This window comes from Stigmatopora nigra, chromosome 22 (genome assembly GCF_051989575.1).
Source record: "Stigmatopora nigra isolate UIUO_SnigA chromosome 22, RoL_Snig_1.1, whole genome shotgun sequence".
NCBI classification, from domain to species: domain Eukaryota; kingdom Metazoa; phylum Chordata; class Actinopteri; order Syngnathiformes; family Syngnathidae; genus Stigmatopora; species Stigmatopora nigra.
In genome coordinates, this window is record NC_135529.1 from 4,454,370 (window position 1) to 4,472,633 (window position 18,264).

At 38.2% G+C, this 18,264-nt stretch overlaps 1 protein-coding gene across 3 annotated transcripts in view; it reads left to right on the forward strand.

Annotated features, from left to right (window-relative positions):
* Positions 1-18,264, forward strand: part of LOC144215374 (proprotein convertase subtilisin/kexin type 5-like) — a 46,430-nt gene that overhangs the window by 21,875 nt on the left and 6,291 nt on the right. Inside the window, exons 12-26 of one of the 3 annotated variants that reach the window (XM_077744253.1) lie at positions 1,956-2,144; positions 3,075-3,211; positions 3,334-3,471; positions 3,572-3,674; positions 5,034-5,227; positions 5,920-6,004; positions 7,881-7,984; positions 8,074-8,212; positions 8,995-9,110; positions 15,055-15,157; positions 15,982-16,118; positions 16,616-16,816; positions 16,965-17,027; positions 17,660-17,720; positions 18,107-18,252. In XM_077744253.1, the coding sequence (XP_077600379.1) occupies positions 1,956-2,144; positions 3,075-3,211; positions 3,334-3,471; positions 3,572-3,674; positions 5,034-5,227; positions 5,920-6,004; positions 7,881-7,984; positions 8,074-8,212; positions 8,995-9,110; positions 15,055-15,157; positions 15,982-16,118; positions 16,616-16,816; positions 16,965-17,027; positions 17,660-17,720; positions 18,107-18,252 (1,916 nt within the window). Of the gene's footprint in view, positions 1-1,955; positions 2,145-3,074; positions 3,212-3,333; positions 3,472-3,571; positions 3,675-5,033; positions 5,228-5,919; positions 6,005-7,880; positions 7,985-8,073; positions 8,213-8,994; positions 9,111-11,040; positions 13,233-15,054; positions 15,158-15,981; positions 16,119-16,615; positions 16,817-16,964; positions 17,028-17,659; positions 17,721-18,106; positions 18,253-18,264 lie in introns of those variants that run through there. The other 2 variants (XM_077744252.1, XM_077744251.1) reach the window with 2 other exon arrangements.

Sequence of the window (18,264 nt, forward strand, 5' to 3'; positions counted from 1 at the left end):
TTCTGATGAAGGGCTGAAATGCTGCACATGTTTTCCTGCTTATTCGTTTCCGCCAGTGTCCGCACTTACTTGTGTCCAGTCAGGCTGCCGTTAATCAGCTGTTGGTCCGCCGGGGGTTCTCTTGTCTGTGTTGTGTCACGGCAAAGTCGGCCAACATTGTTGTGATATCAGCCCAAGACTCCCTTGGCCAGCCGCCGCTTATGCAACCCTCATTGTTTTCCGCACGCTTTTCTTAATTTTACTTGCATCGACACAATTTTTTAATCCCCTCTCCTCTTGCTGCTTTGTTAATTACTTTTATTAACTTTGTTTATCCCTTCCTCTGGATTCAATCCAGCACAGTGTTGCCATCATAAAAGCACAGCCTATGCTTTAACTTTCATTTTCTGTGGCTTACTATTCATTTGGTACCCGAACTACCAGTAAAAATGCACAGTACTTTATCGTATTAAAACCACCCTAGTGTCCAATGTGGGTTCAGTGCATGGATTGGAAGGTTTCAGAGGTCCACTGTTGTCTTAGTCATGAATGAAACACGTCTGACGACGACCCATTGGAGTTTCGACTCACGTTAGAACATTTTCACTAGTGTTTAATCGTCTTATCGCAAGCAAATGGTCATTCCTTCGTCCAGAACACTCACTTGCAACACGAGAATAGTCAGCCTGGTGCAGAGTAGTCAGCATTGAGATTTGTGCCTGATTGGAAACCAAGATACACCATTATTTCTACTTACGCCTACGAAAATAGAGCTCAGAATCTTGAATGTCCATGTGAATACAGGAATTTGTATTTTGACAGCAGTGTTGAACAAAGTATGACCTCACCTTGGAAATTAACTCATGCCGACCAGTCTGAAGGCTGAGATTACGCCTCAGGAGGAATACAAGTGTTTAATCCATGAAGAGCTAGTTTCTAACGTATAAACATCTGGTACAGGATTTTCAAGCAGTATAAACTATATGGGACAAGACACACGGAAGAGGTTTCCTCTTTTTTTCCATACGATTGCGAGGCTAAAGGAACGCTTGGACTTTCACTCTGCTAAGTGTGCAGCTTGGAGTCACCCAGAGAAATTTCTCCTCAATGATAAACATCTGCGTTGGCTCGGTTTCCTTTAAAAAGAACTGATGCGTTCATGGAGGCATGGAAAATTTGTTTGCAGTAAAGGACATAAGGACATAGTGTTTTTTTCCAGCTGTTCTGACAATCACCAAGTATTTTCCAGCCTGTGTAACTCAGAGGCTTTTCTGTGAAGATATGTTAAATTGGCTCAGCTGTTCCTCCAATGCTGACAAGATGGTCTTGATTATCTCACTCGTCCATGCGCGCATGGACGCCTGCCAAACAGACGCTGGCTTCATGGCCACTTCTCTGGCGGCTTTGCCTCCGACGCTGGTGAATTTATTTGACGTGCGAGGAAACCGCATGCCTTCCCAGTTTTGCAATTATAGTGCACGCTCACATCCCCCGACAGGCCTTTGTTGTGTGAGGAATGTGACCAGTCACTGTCATGTTACATGTCATGCTAACATAATCACAAAGAAAGCGTAAATTAAAGATATATTTCTAAAAAAAATACTCTGGGGGATGATTATTTTTAAATGCCATCTTGTTTTTTGTTATTTATTTTTTTAACATTCTCCCGTTTAAGGTTTAAAAACATACGCAATGCTTATTTCCAAATAAATAAGGGTTGTACTCTTTAACCTGTATAAAAAATCATGAAATGAACATAAATCCATTTCAATTATTCCCTGCACTAATTAAAAAAGATGCACTTAATAATTCTGGGCAAAGTTTTAGGCTTTTTGCATGGTTCAAAACACTTATTTTCAATTGATGTTGGCTGAAATGAGGTCTAGTGAACTGTACTAATATTAAGCATTCTATAACATTTAAAAAGAATGGTACTTTTTTTTTCATGAGTACAACTCCCATTCTTTGTCCTACAGGACAATCCGCCCTGAACATACGGTGCGTTCGGTGTACAAAGCAACAGGCTGCACCGACAACCTAAATCACCACGTGATTTACCTGGAACACGTGGTCGTACGCATCACCATCACACACCCACGCCGGGGAGACCTGTCAATCAACCTCACTTCACCATCAGGGACCAAGTCCCAGCTGCTCGCCAACAGGTAGAGAACATTAAAATTATTTATATTTACATGACTATTACTTCATGAAATAACATTATTGCCATTAGAGTAGTAAGAAGATTGTTGTTCTGTTTCCTTACTTTTAGTGTTGACTAGCTCATGACTTTCTGGATGTCATAGTTATACTTGACTCCTGATTGGTTGAAAATAGTGGCACATTTGTTACATGAAATGATTCCCCAGCACAAGTGTATGGGAAGCACAATGTTAGAAAGGCGTAGCACGCGCAAGATGATTGGGAATATTTACCAAAATACACTGCGGCCGCTATCTAATGCCATATTGATTTCTTTGTATTTACGATACAAATACTTTTGAGGCTGCAAGTGTTTACTGCCAGCCAAAAACTTCGGTTTAACTCGTTGGCCTCTTTTGCTCATTCAGTTTGATGTAAAAATATCTCTGCTAGTAAATTTGGTTTGAGACTAGAGGCCCAATTCAATCTTCTTGTGTGTGCCATATTCAATTACGTTTTGATAAGTTTGGACACCGCCTAAGTTAAATTATCTCAAAAAAGAAATAAAATGTCCAATACTTATTTTGGTTATTTTAATTAAAAACATTTTATTTGAACTTAATCTTTTGTTTTACTGTTTTTCCCAGATTAAAAAAAAAGAAAAGAAATAAAAGACAAATTAAATGGCATAAAATTACAAATGAATCTAATTTCACGCCTCTGTTTTCATAATCAAGAAAATAACATTCTAATCATATCCTCTTTGGTTATAGAAAAATCTGCTTATTAAAATAGCACTAAATCATGTTGAGAGAGAAAAAACCTATAACTTCACAAAATGGCTATATAGATGATGAATAACCACTATAATAGAAGACAAAGTGCTCAAGCCTTTACCACAGCGGACATATTTTACTCTCTTTATGCATACTATGTGTGTTCTGGACATGCAGGTTGTTTGATCACTCCATGGAGGGGTTTAAGAACTGGGAGTTCATGACCACCCACTGCTGGGGAGAGAAGGCTGCTGGCGACTGGGTGCTGGAGATTTATGATTATCCCTCTCAGCTGCGTAGCCAAAAAGTGCCCGGTATGTAAACTGTTATAGAATAGAAAAGCAGACATTTTCGTTTTAAGTGTGTCATTGCAATCTAGCACATGCTACATGCATCTCTGCCGTTTTATTGTAAGATGGTGCTTCTGTATTTTCAGGTAAGCTAAAGGAATGGTCACTTGTCCTTTACGGGACTTCGGTACACCCATATTCCTCCCTACGCAGCATGTCTGTTGAGACCAGGTCCACAGATGCCGTAGCGCCCACCGATGAAGGGTTCACCGAGGAATACAACGGTATGTAAACGTTCACAGCTGGATGTTTTTTTCCCCATTGGAGTTATCTTATTAGTGTGTGTATTGGTCTGGCTATCCTTGTATGTGTGTGTTTGTTTAGGTCCTTGTGATTCCGAATGCAACGAGCATGGATGTGAAGGGCCCGGCCCACATCACTGCATAAATTGCCTGCACTACTTCCTTAAGTTCAAGAACAACACCAGGTCTGAATATTCTCTCGGCAATATTCTCTTTCTTGTGTTTAAATCGTATGAGAAAGGTCAAGAACCCATTTTTCCCTCTTATTGTTTTATTATTCCAGACAAAGAAAATACAATCTGTTTGCTGGAATAGATTAATGGTAATTTCCGGTCATTTCAAAGGGAACATTTTATGTGATAAGAGACCCATGTCTCAAAAATGAATTAAATCCAAGGTACTGCTCTACTAACTGCTGAATTTCCATGCATATGTCCACCCTTTAAACATTCCATCTGGAGGAAAGCGTGAGCTAATTGCCATTGTGTCAGCTGGTTTCTGCACTCATAAAGAGAAGATGAGCAGGAATCACTATGCCTGGGGTGTCAGCTCGTGAGGGCTGCCCTTTTGCACCGCCACAGGGAGCGCTTAAAGAGCACTGATTAGTGATGTGTGCATATTTCTACGTGTGGTATTTATGGTGCTCTGTGTTAATGAGCGATCAATGCCAGCCACAATGATTCTAGATGGGAAAAACATTACTCTGAAGTGTCACATTTGTATTTTAAATGGACAAATTGGATTGGGTTCAATCACTTTTTGCCAGCCATTTATGGGGCACATCTAGATATTAAACAGCTTTAGTATAGTACAACAAATGACTTTTATTTGTACAATTCTTTTCCACAGTCATTTTTAAAAGATTTAAGATGAATCAATGAACCAAATATTCTAATTAAACTGTTAAATTGAAAACTGATAAATAAATCAGGTAAATCGATAAAAGTATGATCTATATTTCTCCTAAAAAAATTGAGGGGGGAAAATACTGTGCAACAAATGTGACAAGAGTTCTTGTTAATGTAAATACCAGATTTTGCCAACCAAGCAGCTAATGTCACCTTTCATCATGTACTGCTCCTAGCAGCCAATGTTAGTTTGTTTTCACAGGTTAGCTGGCACACAGCAGTGGATTGTGTTATTCCTCTTGTGCCCTATGTGTTTCTTGGCTGTAAGCACTAAAAATGTGCGAAAAAGGCATCTTGATGATGTCCTGAAGAGAGAAGGGAAATGAGGGGAAACTGAGCTTTAGCAAGTTATCCAGCAGATGTTCCACCTGTTCACCATATACTGCTGCACACACTTAAACTGTACGATATTTATGCTGCATATACAGTCATGCCAAGACACTCTGCTCAAACTCAAGTTCGGCGTGTAAAGGGCAATTTATTTAGATAGCCCAATTCAACACAATTTACATAATTCAAAGTGCTTTACATCCCATTAAGTTACATTGGGAAGACATGTTAACAACATATGTTTTATCTAAGGAAAGATATAAGGTAGGGAGTATTGCTCTTATCTAAAAGTGTCTCACTTTTCAGGATGTGCGTGTCTGAGTGCCCCAGCGGCTTCTTCCATGATGATAGGAAGCGCTGCAAGAAGTGCTCGTCACTGTGCGAGACTTGTATGGGCAGCCGGAGCGACCAATGCACCACCTGTCGGCCCGGATTCCATCTCAATGAGGGTACCCACACCTGTGTGGCCACCTGTGGCGACGCCTTCTACCTCGATCAAGGTAAACTAACCCGAAAATCTAACGTAAAATCAGAACAGGAACAATCAAATGGCTCACATCATATGGCCATGTCCTCTAGCATTCCAGTTTGCTATTTAAGTTTTACTGTAAGCATCGAAGCATGAAAATTATATTACAACTGGCGAGGAAGAGATAACAAACATTAGCTTGTTAATTAAAAATACTGTGTATCTTTTTGAAAACAAGAAAATAGGTTACATGTTCAATGAATATGTTATTCATTTTAATTTTTAGCATAGATAACACCAAATGAGGGGACTTTATAATACATTAGTACACAAAAAAATACATTTGAAATGGTAGTTTCTGTGAGAGTAATATTAAGTGGATTTTTTGTAGCTTAACTTTCTGCGTTTTAGCAGTGTAGATCTAATTTAATATGAAAATATGTCTTGGAATATGCAATATCTCTATGCGTAGTAGTAGTATGCCAAAGCATGTTTTTTTTTTGTCTTTCCTTGAGTACGTTCCATTTGTCCCAATGCAGCCGTCTTCATCTTCGTTCCCCAGCTGTTGAGTCCCTCCACTTTTCCATTTCCCCACAAAGCCCCAGTCTTCCTGCTGTTTTGCTAATTTGCTGCTTTTCACTTCCGCCCGTGAAACTATTTATTTGTACGTGTGGGTGCATGCTTGCATGTGTGTGTGTGACGTTCTCGTCTTCTGTCTTTCAGATTCCAACATTTGCAGGAGGTGTCCAGAGAACTGCAAGAAGTGCAGTGCCTCAAATTTTTGCACAGAATGCAAACCAGGGACCAGGTAAAAACTGCCCACGCTGTGTATACAATACAAAAGCAGTCATTTATAAATCTTGGAAACTTTTGCCTTGGCTGTGCACTTTCAAATATTTTGGATAACTATTCTAATGATTAACTGTTATGTTTGGATATATGTTTTCCAAGAGCCATCAATTATTTCCTTAGTATATCTGTAAAGAATCAAAATTATCAATTTTATGGACGTTAATGGTGAGGGGAAAAAAAAACAAAACACTATTAAGCAGCGGAAACAGCGGCGACATCTTTATTGCGTGAACTGTCTTTCACCCGCTGACCTGGCCAGCGTTAAAAGCCATATAAACCCTCCGACCCACACAAGAAGCAGCGTCACTTTGAGTTTTGCACGCCTTTTTCCAAAGATGCTCTCATCTCTGTCCTAAGCTGTTTAAGTTATCCACCGGGACTTAAGAGCCATTATTTCCTCAGTCTGCACGCACAAGTACAAATGGACGTACACACACATTATCGGAAAGTAGCGACTGAAGGGGCGAAGAGGGGTCCAGACGATTTCTTGGAATTCCCGGCTAACGTGGAGCAGCTGTTTTTCAGCTCGGCACGCTGCTGAAACTTGTGCTCATTGCAAACTCACTCCAGGCAACGTTTGCTAGACCTGCAGCCAAAAGCAGACACATATGTCGATGGATTTGTAGATTTTTTTTTTCAAATGGGAAACAAAACATTTGGTACAACTTCAAAGTAAAATCTCGTCTAGTACAAAAGCACAAAAGCTGTATAACTACGATTGGCTGGCGATCAGTGAAGGGTGCCTCTTACCCAAAGTCATCTGGAATGTGATTCAACACATCTGGTGACCCTTGTGAGGATCAGCAGTAGAGGTATTGGATGGCTAAAGGGCTGTATCACAAATTTGTCAACTCTCATATTTTCTTTGATGCACTGTGAGTTTTTCACAGGTTAATACGACCTTGTGCTTGTCTTAGAAATCAATAAAAACATCATTTGGAATCCACTTTAATAGTAAATCAAGACTATATACAGAGTGGGCTAGGATTCATGACTCACTTGTTAGTCGTATTTCAGAATATTTTATTGCTGCACAGAATAAATGTGCCTGCGTTCAAAGCAGTAAGTGAATGTGAGGATTTGTAAAGTTGGATTCTGAACATCAACTACTTCAGTAGTCAATTTAATATTTGTCATATTGATTGAAAATCTGAATCTGGCAGTAGAGCTTTTCAATACCGTTTTATTTCATCTTTTACAAACTACCACAGCACACACTGTGAATTTTTACATTTACCTTGACAGGCAATGAATTAGTTAAATACTGTTTTTTTATCCGTGTGGATGTGAATATATTTTATATTTGCCTAGTTATTGGCCTGTTCCCAATTTTATACTAACGACTTTGTGTATCTCCAAAGAGCAATTCAATTTTAGAAGTACTGGTCCTTAAATTAAACATAAAACAACAATTTCATATAGTGCATAAAGTTCTGTTCTCATGTAGTCACGGATGTCTGTCAGTTGGGCTGAACCTTGAATAGATTTGGTTCAATCATAGAAAACTATATGGAATGGTTAATGTAGAAAAAAATATATAGTTCAGCTATTGCAACGTTATATTATTCTATTAAAATTTTGTCTGATGTAAAAGAAAATGAATAGGACAGCTTGTATGTTGTAGACTGGGTCTGAAATACAGATTCAATGATGCCATTCCCATTTACTTTAACTGAAACTCACATCATGCATTGCGACTATTTCATTTGACCAAAAATACATCTGGTTAAAGGCCTCGACACTTGTTGACCCAGTGTTTAAAAAAACAACTACAAATTTAGTAAACAAATGTTAGGAAACTCCTAAAGAACGCACTTCTCCTTTGTACTCAGTTTACAAGGCAACAAATGTCAGATGACATGTGACGCAGGCTCTTACTACAATGGCCACCGGAGGACTTGCGAACCCTGCCACCGTGCCTGTGCCACCTGTGCGGGTAAGGCATCAAGAAGCAGCCATGTGTTAATGGGATGAGACAAATAAACATGTCCAAATTCCAAATGTTTTTTTTTTTGTAAATGACAGGCACGGGGATTGAGGCATGCACCAAGTGCGCTGAAGGCTACATGCTGGAGGACTGGCGCTGCGTGTCCACATGCAGCGCCGGCTACTACCTGTCGGAGCAGACGAGTGAGGGAGGCCAGGTGCTGAGGTCGTGTAAGAAGTGAGTTGGGAAAGATACTTCACTGTTTTCTCTCGGCTCCAAGTAAGATGGAGGCTGTTTGATTTCATACACTGCCAATTTGCCAAATTAAGTAGGCAATCATTCTTCTCCCAATAAATTGAATCTCAAGTAAAATTGTTAAATTTAACCGTAATATTGCGGAGGATATCATTTGTTTTATTCCTCTTGTCCTAACCATGCAAACATTTGCTTAAATAAATAAAATTGAATATGTATTCGAGTAAAGTCATGTCCTGGCTATTTTTCATTTTTCTGTATATTTATAAAATAGTTAACCATTGATTGAAAGTCGCACTCAATGCCATGCAACACTTTTATGCATCTTATAAAAATATTTTTTCAAATTTGACTGAAATACATAACCATGTTTGTTAATAATACCAGTTAGCTAAACAAGTACAAAAAGCTCAAATTAATTCTGTGACCCCGTTCATAGCAAGGCCACCAGTAGGCTTTTGCCAAATATTGTAAATATAAACTATAAATCCTGCAATAAAAATGTCATCATTGGTTTGATGTGGAGGAAGTCACCAGAGAAGAGAAGGCTTATTTCAGCCCAAAAAAACCTTGATGACCCATTTTCTGAGCTTCTTGAAAAGTCTGTCCAGATGTTTTAAAATGGCTAGGTTTGGTTGCTTGTAGAATAGCTGGATTTAGCTGACTATTCATGTATCTCAGTGGCTCTAAGGTCAATTAGATTTGGAGCAAAGAATCCAAAGTTTAAAGACACTAGAGTGCTGCAACTGTTTGTCATTGGACAGGTGTGATCATAGCTGCCACGAATGCTTGGGGCCCGGCGAGAGGAACTGCAGCAGCTGCGTCAGCGGTTATAATCTGGAGGTGGGAGCGTGCGTGGTCAGCACCATCTGCAAAGATGGTGAGTTTTCAGCTCTATCTCTGAAGCTGCTTTTTACTCAATAACAAACTTTAATGCATGATTCTAACTAAAACAGTGGGTCCTTGGAACTCCAGCACCTTTTTTTAGGTTAAATGGTCACTATACAATGTGCAATCTTTTTCTGTTACGATTATAATTTTTTACCCTTAAAGTTGTATTTTTTACTCTTTATTTAAATGGGAGGTTCAACAAAGCTGGAGTCCTGGGTGTCCGCAACTCACCAGATGCTAAATATTTAGTCGGCAAAGCTCTAACAGGCAGAAATTTGCTTTTCTTAACTTGCTGTATGTCATGATTCGATCTAGAATCTATGACTGTTCTTGCGTGCCTAAAATGTTACTAACAACACATCTGTCACCAACACATGTACTGTATTTATGACAAAAAAAGCTTCCTGGTGTAGTATTGTAACAGTGCATAGTGCAAGGTAAACTCATTCCGCATCGCCCAATTTTCTAACCAAAAATTCTACTTCTAACTTCCTTAATGCTCACAGTTCCACCAAATGGTACAGTTTATTCTAAATGTAATTTGTTGCTGTTATTTTTTATCAAAAAGCACTTTTGAGGTAGCCTTTTATAGGAAAGGTGTCTTTTGGGGGATATTAAAATACGCCTAATAAATATTAGGTATTTGTAATTTGAGAAACATTGTTGTATTGCTTAAATATGACTTATACAAATAAATGTATACATGATTTCAATGTAAAAAAATACAATTCATTAATGACATAATATAATTAATAAAAACAGAAATACATTTCTTAAGGCCCCTACTTAAACTCTAATGTTGATTTTATACCCCCAGTATTTAATTAACAAGAACAACAACCACAATAGAAATAAGTTATAAAAGATGCGTAATGTATGTATGTACTGTTTGGTGGAATTGGGGCTTCTTTTCCTATGCATAGTATTGCTTTTAGGCTTTTAATGAATGAATTATTTGTGTGTTAAAAATCTATCTAAGGCTGGATTTACACTCTGTCCTAAAGAAGTTATAATATATGTATTTTCCCCACAAAGATGTCTTAATAATATTGATTCATAATTTATAATTGTTTCTTCTTCATCCTAAATCTATGCATGTCAAGGCCCCCAAATTTAGGGATTGAAGATTTAAAAAGTAATCCAATAGTGATTGGAAAATTGATTATTATTGCAAGGATAAGCTGTACAGATAATAAATCTCCTACTGTGGAAATGAAAAATGAGTTATTATAAACATTTCAGTCTCATGAATCAATCTTTTGATGTAATACTGGCAAATGAACCATGAATTTAGTCATTCATTTTCCATATGCTTATCCTCAAGAGGGTCGCGTGGGGCGCTGAAGCCTATTCCATTTATAGGAAAGGCAATTTGTGTTTTTAAATGAAAGCACATATTTGAAGCAAGTACTGAAATTAGAGTTGCAAACTTACTAAATAATTTCACTCACTCCCTTGACGGGTAAACATAAGACAGTAGGTCATCAATCAGATTACAAAATAAGTCATTACCTTGCAATCTGAATTTGACCAGATTCTTACAGCTATAAATAGTAGTTAGAAATATATTTAAAAAAACTCTAATCTAATGCAATAGTGTCAATCCAGCCTCAGATCTTCTCTCTCTCTCGCTGATCTTCAAAATATTTGATACCAAATGCTGTCAATTTTCTAACTGTGTGACTTTTGTTTTCTTTTTTGTTTTTTTATTTCCTTTCCCTCTTCTTTATATATCTTTCTTCTATCCTCCTTCTACGGGCATGGATCCAATCAATCCACTGGACTTCAACTTTCTGGGTCCTGACCAATACACTTTATGCCTTTTATTCCTATATGCGCATCTGTGTGTGTGTGTCTGTGTGTGTCTGTGTGTCTCCTCTATCCATTTTTCTTCTCTCTCTGTCCTGGTCTGTGGAAAGCAAATGAAGAATCTTGGGCGGAAGGCAGCTTCTGCGTCCTGGTTAAAAAGAACAATCTCTGCCAGAGGAAGGTTCTGCAGCAACTGTGCTGCAGAACATGCTCACAAAAGGGTTGATGACCCCTCTCACCCCGACCCCCTTCCTCTAAAAAAAAAAAAAAAAAAAATCCCCTCGCTCATGCCCCCAATCATTCACAGTCACATAATTTATAAAGGAATCTGTGCCTCTTAAAGGGACTGCATGGGAGGAGGTGCGAAGACGGGACTACAACACACCTACCTTTTTTTTCTTTACTGGGACAGTCGGGGTGTATACAATGACTGGGAATTTTCTCAACAACAAAAAAAGTGTCAGTATTTTGACCAAAGCATCAATGCCAAAATTATTGAACATTTTTTTGTTGCAGGTTTTTTTTTTTTTTGCCAGCGTAGCGTACATCGCTAAAACCTGTGAATCTCTGACTGCGTCTGTGTGCATCTTTTTTCTTCTTCTCTTCCAGTGTTAATAATAATAATAATGAGCAGATGGATCTAGTAAAGCTTCTGTAAATAGTGTAATAGGTCAAAGAATACACAGAAAAAAATAGTCACACAACAATGTGAATATCACGTCCGTGTGGGCGCACCAGAGAACATTTACACTCAACATAGCTTCTGTGCACCCTAGAGGAAATGAAGTCTAATGGCGATGTACAAGTTACTACAAAAAAAAAGTTACTGCTAATGTGTCTTTTCACTCAGGTTGAACAACTGTCTACATTAAACGATACAAAAAAATTCAATACTGTATTTTTTGGACTATAAGTTGTACTAGCCCAAAAAATACAAAATGAGGAGAGCAAAACAAAACGTAATTCTCACTGGAGAGTATAAAGTTGCATTTTTTTTGGTGCAAAACTCGTTTAAGATGACGTCAGTAACATGAGAAATGGAGATCAATAACATCACAATGAAATGGACAACAACGTAACATATTAACAGTAATAAGTTACAGGCCTAGCCAAATTAGAGAAAAACATACAAAGTGTAGCCTTTATGCGGGATATAAAATGGGATTTGTGAATGTTCTCATCTCCCGCTTCCAGGCCAGAGAGTCAAAACAGCTCAACTTCCAATAGGTGATGTCACTTTCGTCCTTTAGAACCAACCAGCTAAATCAAATTTTCCTTGGAAAGTACTTTTAAGCTATTCCATATTGTCATCTTTTCATGGGATCATGAGAATAATAGGTTCATTAAAACGAACAAGGAATTGAGAGAAATATAATGGACAGGTATTGGAGTTAAAGTCAACATAGTGACCTTGCCAAGGCATCTTAAGGCACCTTAATAGACCCCCTAATAGAATAAACATGAGCAAATGTCAGTGTGCATACAAATGTAATAACTTGGAGCTCTCCAAAGTGAAGGTTCTCTGCACTGAAATTTGGTGGTTTTAATGAGGAATTTGGAAATGTCTACATGTTTGGTATATTCCCAAAAATGTCCATTGAACGTTCTTAATTTTCAAAATGACTAGAATTTTACAAAGCTACAAGAATCAATCCTCAAAGAAATCGATGAAACCCATCCCAAATTAGATCTACTAGTATTTTTTTCCCTAAAGTTAGGCCAGGCAACATTAGCTTTTTCACTTCAGTCATTCAGACTCTCTTGCAATCGTTTCCTCTTGAGCAGAAGATGTGGAACCTGTTGTCGGAAGGCTCAGAACAGTTGAACTCAAAATTAATCACGCTAGTTCACGTTCTCTTCAAATTTGTGGGAAAGGGTTCCCAACGATTTCCCTTTGTAGTAACGGCAAGGCAATTCTTCGTTACACGATGGCTGAATGACACGTCTCACGGTGGTGCTGGTCTAATAAAGTATAGCATGTAAGGGTCTGCATATGTATGTATGTGTGTGAGTGTGTTTGTGGGTGGGTGTGAGTGTGATTGCAGTTTTCGGTTTTTTTTTTCTTTCGTCCTGGTTCTTGCTGATTTGAAATAAAGCGATGAATACACCTGTTGGTTTAGATCAACAAAGTGGTCATTGTTAAAAATGACTTTAGGCACACTAAGGACACACGCACACGACCTTCGTTTAAATGCTGTTTGTTTTTTTTGTACCTGTGGCATATCTGGACAATGCATTATTGTTACTCAGTCCTAGATTTTTTTTTTTACTTAAATGTTCTTATTAAAATGTGTACTCGATTGATGTTTTGGTTTTCTTTTGATGTTCATTTTGTTTTGTATCATTAGTTTGGAGTTAAAGGATCCAAATATGACATACTGATCTTATGTTTAAAATGGTTTACATTGAAATCAATAGTGCCAGTTTCCTCAAAGCCAGGATACAGAGCAGAAAGGGTGAGCGTTTTGTGGTACTTTTTTATTTTTTACAATATTTTGGTAAGTTTTGATCGCATTTTATCAGGTTTGCAGGGCAATTTGCAGTGAAAAGGGCTAGGATTTCCTATTTTAGTGTACCTTTGCCAGACTTATTGATGTAATTTTAAAATTCCTTGTTCTCCAAACAACATTTGAAGGATTGTGAATGTTATACTGATCTTAGGTTTTTTTCTCTATAGACAAATAATTGAACAATAATTGTATTTTTTGTAGATTTTTTTTATTTACATTTTTAAATGAAATTATTAATTTTGTTTAGTTGTTTTTAAAAAATATATAATTTCCCCCCATTTTAAACTTAAACCAAACAAAAACCTAACAATTACGCCCTAACTACTCAGTTTTTTTAAATATTTGTATTCCACAAAAACACCAGGAAAAAAGTCTCTTAAGTTCAATGGACTTTTATGGGCAAAAGGTCATTGTTTCTAGCCCTGACTTTCACACTTCTGCATTTTCAATAGGGTATGTGGCCATTCTGCGATGTTCAATATCTTACTAGAAAACTGCCTATATGCAATAATGCTGAGTGAACTTTTTTTGAGCTGACTTTTCAGAAGTTTTGAGCTTATCTTAAATATTTGCAGTTGTCTAAAAAATAGGTTGCTACCATGCTCTCACCTCGAAGAAAATGGACCAAAGTCTTGATCATTTTTCATTCAAAGGGCACATTGATAATTTATGACTTTAGTCCTGTATTTTATGTGGCGTTATCAAAACTTGATTGTGGTTAGGCTAATACAACTTGTACATTCTTTGGTTGCCATGTCTGCAAGATTGCCTTTGCAGGACAACCATTCATGTACTTAAATGATACATTCAAATCAAAATGATCAGCTTTCTCCAACCTTTGGCCCATGGGTTCCTCAATCGTTTATCTTAGTCATGAACCACATGCATTACAATTTTCCCATTGCTAAGTGTTTTTGAGAAAAGGAGGGTACTATAGTGCCAATGGGTTGATTTCAATGCTTAAAGTTTCACTTCCCTAGAATTCTTCCTCATTTCTTACTTCCTCTGTCTGTGGTGCTGTAGGTCTAAAATGTACACACAAACCTGGGGATGACACACCGAGAAATTGATTGGTTACTTAATATTTCCTTGCTTCCACATCGAGAACGCCCGTTTTGTGGTAATTAAGACATCTACTGCCACCCGTGGTGGTACTAGATCCACATAGTGGCGCCATGTTCTTCCCCTTTTCAAATGTTTATCCTCTTTTTTTCTCTCCTGAATGTTCCTATCTTTTTAATCGTCATCTTACAGATGCCAGGTGACACACACGATGTTTTAAGTGTCACATCCACCACGTGGCACCCCCACAAGAGTTGAAAGTAAGGTGTTTATTTAAGGTAAGGTGAAATATTTCTGTCACCTTCACCACTGCTTGGTTTTGATATGTTTTAGAACAACAATGTGTGTTTTGGGAGCTTTGAAATGTTAGAAGAAGGGTCTCTGGGCAGACGAGGAATGTCAGTGAGAATAATAAGGCAGACTTAGTGAGGATTTTCAGCTTCACAAGATGTGAGGGTGGCACCCAAGTGGAAAGTCAGGCATAAACGAGAGGGAGTGAGAAGTGGACTGATTTTGAGGCTTGTTTTATTCGCTGTGATGTTGGTTTTGCAGGCCAGTACATGGGCAAACATGGCATGTGTCTCTTATGTGACACCACTTGCCTGGAGTGTATGGGCCCTGAAAGAGAAGACTGCACCAGTTGTCCCACTACACGGTGAGAAAGAACAATGCCCCCAGTACAACTTTAACTGCAAAATCTGAAATGTAATATCTCACGATCAGAGTAGACAAAGTAAATGCTCTCTTTCGATAACAGGTTTTGTAATATTCAAAATTGAAGCACAGATATACAATTTATGTCACTTTTTCCACCAATAATGTAAGGTATAACCCATGTCGATTCATTGAAACGATTCGAAGACATCGATACCATTTGAAGTCATCACTTTTAGTGACGTGAAGTGTCCTTGTACATTTTTCCAGAACAACAAGAAATCATTCTTGTCAGCCTGCTGTAGAGAATCAGATACAATCAACACATACGTGGGTGGACAGAATGAGTTTCCTGCCAGATCACTTATCTAAAAATAAAAGACTTCTTGACAGTTTTTAACTACATCTTACACCTCGAGTTTGCACTTATTGTTCAGGTGAAAGGTGCTAAAATTATATCCCATGCTATATACTAGTGAACACAAGTCATCGTCAAGCAAGATAAATATGGCATAACACCAAAGAACTGCTTCGAAAACTGATGATACCTCAAAAGAAGAAACGATCAGAAAGGCTGCCAATAGCAACTTAGCTTGAGCTGCAGGAATTTCTCTGAAATACTTCATCCTTTCTTTTTGGGGGTTTAAATGTGGCCATTTCTAAATACAGTCAAATCCTGAGTCATAATTGGCTGTGTTTTACTTTAACTTTATGAAAATAGCAGATGACCTGGATTTGGTCCAGAGGTTTTAGCTTGAAGTTATATAAATTATGATGTGTCAAAAATATTGTTTTTAACAGTCAAAAACATTGTTTCACCAACAGACTTTTTAACGAGGGTGCTTGCGTGATCCGCTGCCCGAGAGGGCGCTATGTCACCGCTGGAGAGTGTCATGGATGCCACTACACCTGCCACGAATGCACCGCCGAGGGTCCGACCAGCTGCACCAGTTGTGACATGGGTATGAGCTCCCAGTTCATCTGGGATTATTCTCTACTTTCTCTCAAGCACACGGCGGAAACATACTATAGAGTTATACGAGTGTATGTTGGTATGATGTGTGAAAAAATACCTCTGGTAGTGTGTGCATGGCTATCAAACATCAGGCCTGTGGGCCAGATCCAGTCCATTGCATGATTTTGTGTGGCCTGGAAAGTAATACTTTGTCCCCTTTCATTCATTACTGAATTATTTCACAATAAGCCATTTTCCTGCTATGACCCTGCAAAAGGATAAGTGCAATTATTCATATTCTGTTTGTTCTTAAAGAAATTGAGATGTTGACTTGGTATTTATGAAGGTAGATTTAGCAAGTGCTTTGCCAGAATGTAGGGTTAGGGCTAACCCACAAAACATTTGTTATTGTAGGATCATTAAATACGCCGATTATCAATTAACTCCTCTTTAATAGCAGTGGTATGATATCTTTTAAAAATATTATTTTCTCGCTTTTGCCAGACAAGTTTGACGTGCCACGTTACCTGTTCCGAGGCCAATGTCTAGACGTCTGCCCTGAGGGCTTCTTCAACTCCGTGTACAAACGTTGCGAATCGTGCGCTTCCAACTGTGTCGTGTGCACATCGGAACGCCTCTGCCTCATTTGTGACCCGGGATACAAAGTCAGAGATGGACATTGCTTACCATTGGAGTGCAGCGCAAGTGAGTGGTAAAAAAAAAACAACAACTTGCTATTTTAAAGTCACTGATGACAGCTTCTCAGTGGTGTCATTGTTTTGCAACAAGACCACATCTAGTATTAACTTCTAACCCCCAAATGTTTGGTTTTCTTTTCTTTTTTTTTACATAGGCGAGCTTGCAGAACCTGACCAATGTCTCCCTTGTGACAACGGCTGCAAACAGTGTGAAAACAGTGAGTGCCTAATATTACATACTCACCAAGAAACTGCAGATGTGATTTCCCACTGATGAGATTTTTTGTTTCCTATCACATGTACAAATCACAGACTATTTGACTTGCATGTGTAGTAGCTTGATTTTTGCATTCGTCCTTCGCACTGTGTGTTCAGGGTTGGGAGGCCAAAGATCGCATGCTCTGGAATTCACGGTTTAGGGCGTTAGAGTCGTACTTTGGCCGTACCACAGCTTTAAATATACACTACAATGTAGTGTAGTGGTTACATGATGCCTGCATTTTGCCTTCACTTTGTCTGGGAACATTCTTCTCAATTCTTTTGTTTTGACTGTGGGCATGCCAACTGCTGGTTTTTATGTTAGAATACCCTCTGCTGATGGTAAATGGCACTACACAAGCTTTCAGTTCTTTATCGATTGTGTCCATTTCATGTGTACCAGGATGCATTTTGTGAGTTTAAATGGGAATGGTTTATTTTCAAAATTGTTTCATCCCATTTACATATAAAGGTATTCAGATCTTGTAAAAGCATGTTATTTTACTTTGTTTTGACCTTGTTGAAAATTATACAGTGGGAAATAGATTCTATCTGTTATTTATTTATTAGCTAACCAAAATAATATTTGCAGAGGACTCCAGAAATCCAGAGGAAGGAACTTTTTGTCTAAAGTGTGAAGATAATTTCTACCAGTAAGTCAAAAGAATATTTACCGTATTTTCCTGACCATGTCACACTTTTTTTTTCATAGTTTGGCTGGGCCTGCCACTAATGACACTTTTTTCACTCTTGATCCCCTTGTCCTGTTTTAAGCCATATTTTTCCAAATTTTAATTAAATATGTTACATTATGAGGTCCCCATTTTGTCTGGTGTTCCCTATTTTACCACTACTTTAACATATAATGTTTTTTCCTTGGTTTCTGATAAATTAAAAAAAGCACCCCGAAAAGGCAGCGTATACCCTAGTGCAATCTTTATATATATATTTTTTTTATTTTCATTGTCCATTCTTTGGTTAGTGCGACTGGATTTTTTTTTTAATTTTAACATTCTTTGTTTTCGTGTTTGTGTATTAGGCTGGATTCTAACTGCTACAAGTCGTGCCCAGATGGCACCACCGGGGTTCCTGAGAGCATGACATGCACTCCTTGTGAGGACCAGCGGTGTTCCATCTGCGACGAATCACAGTGCTACTGGTGCAACAGGGGATTCTACCTTTTTGGTACCACTTTCC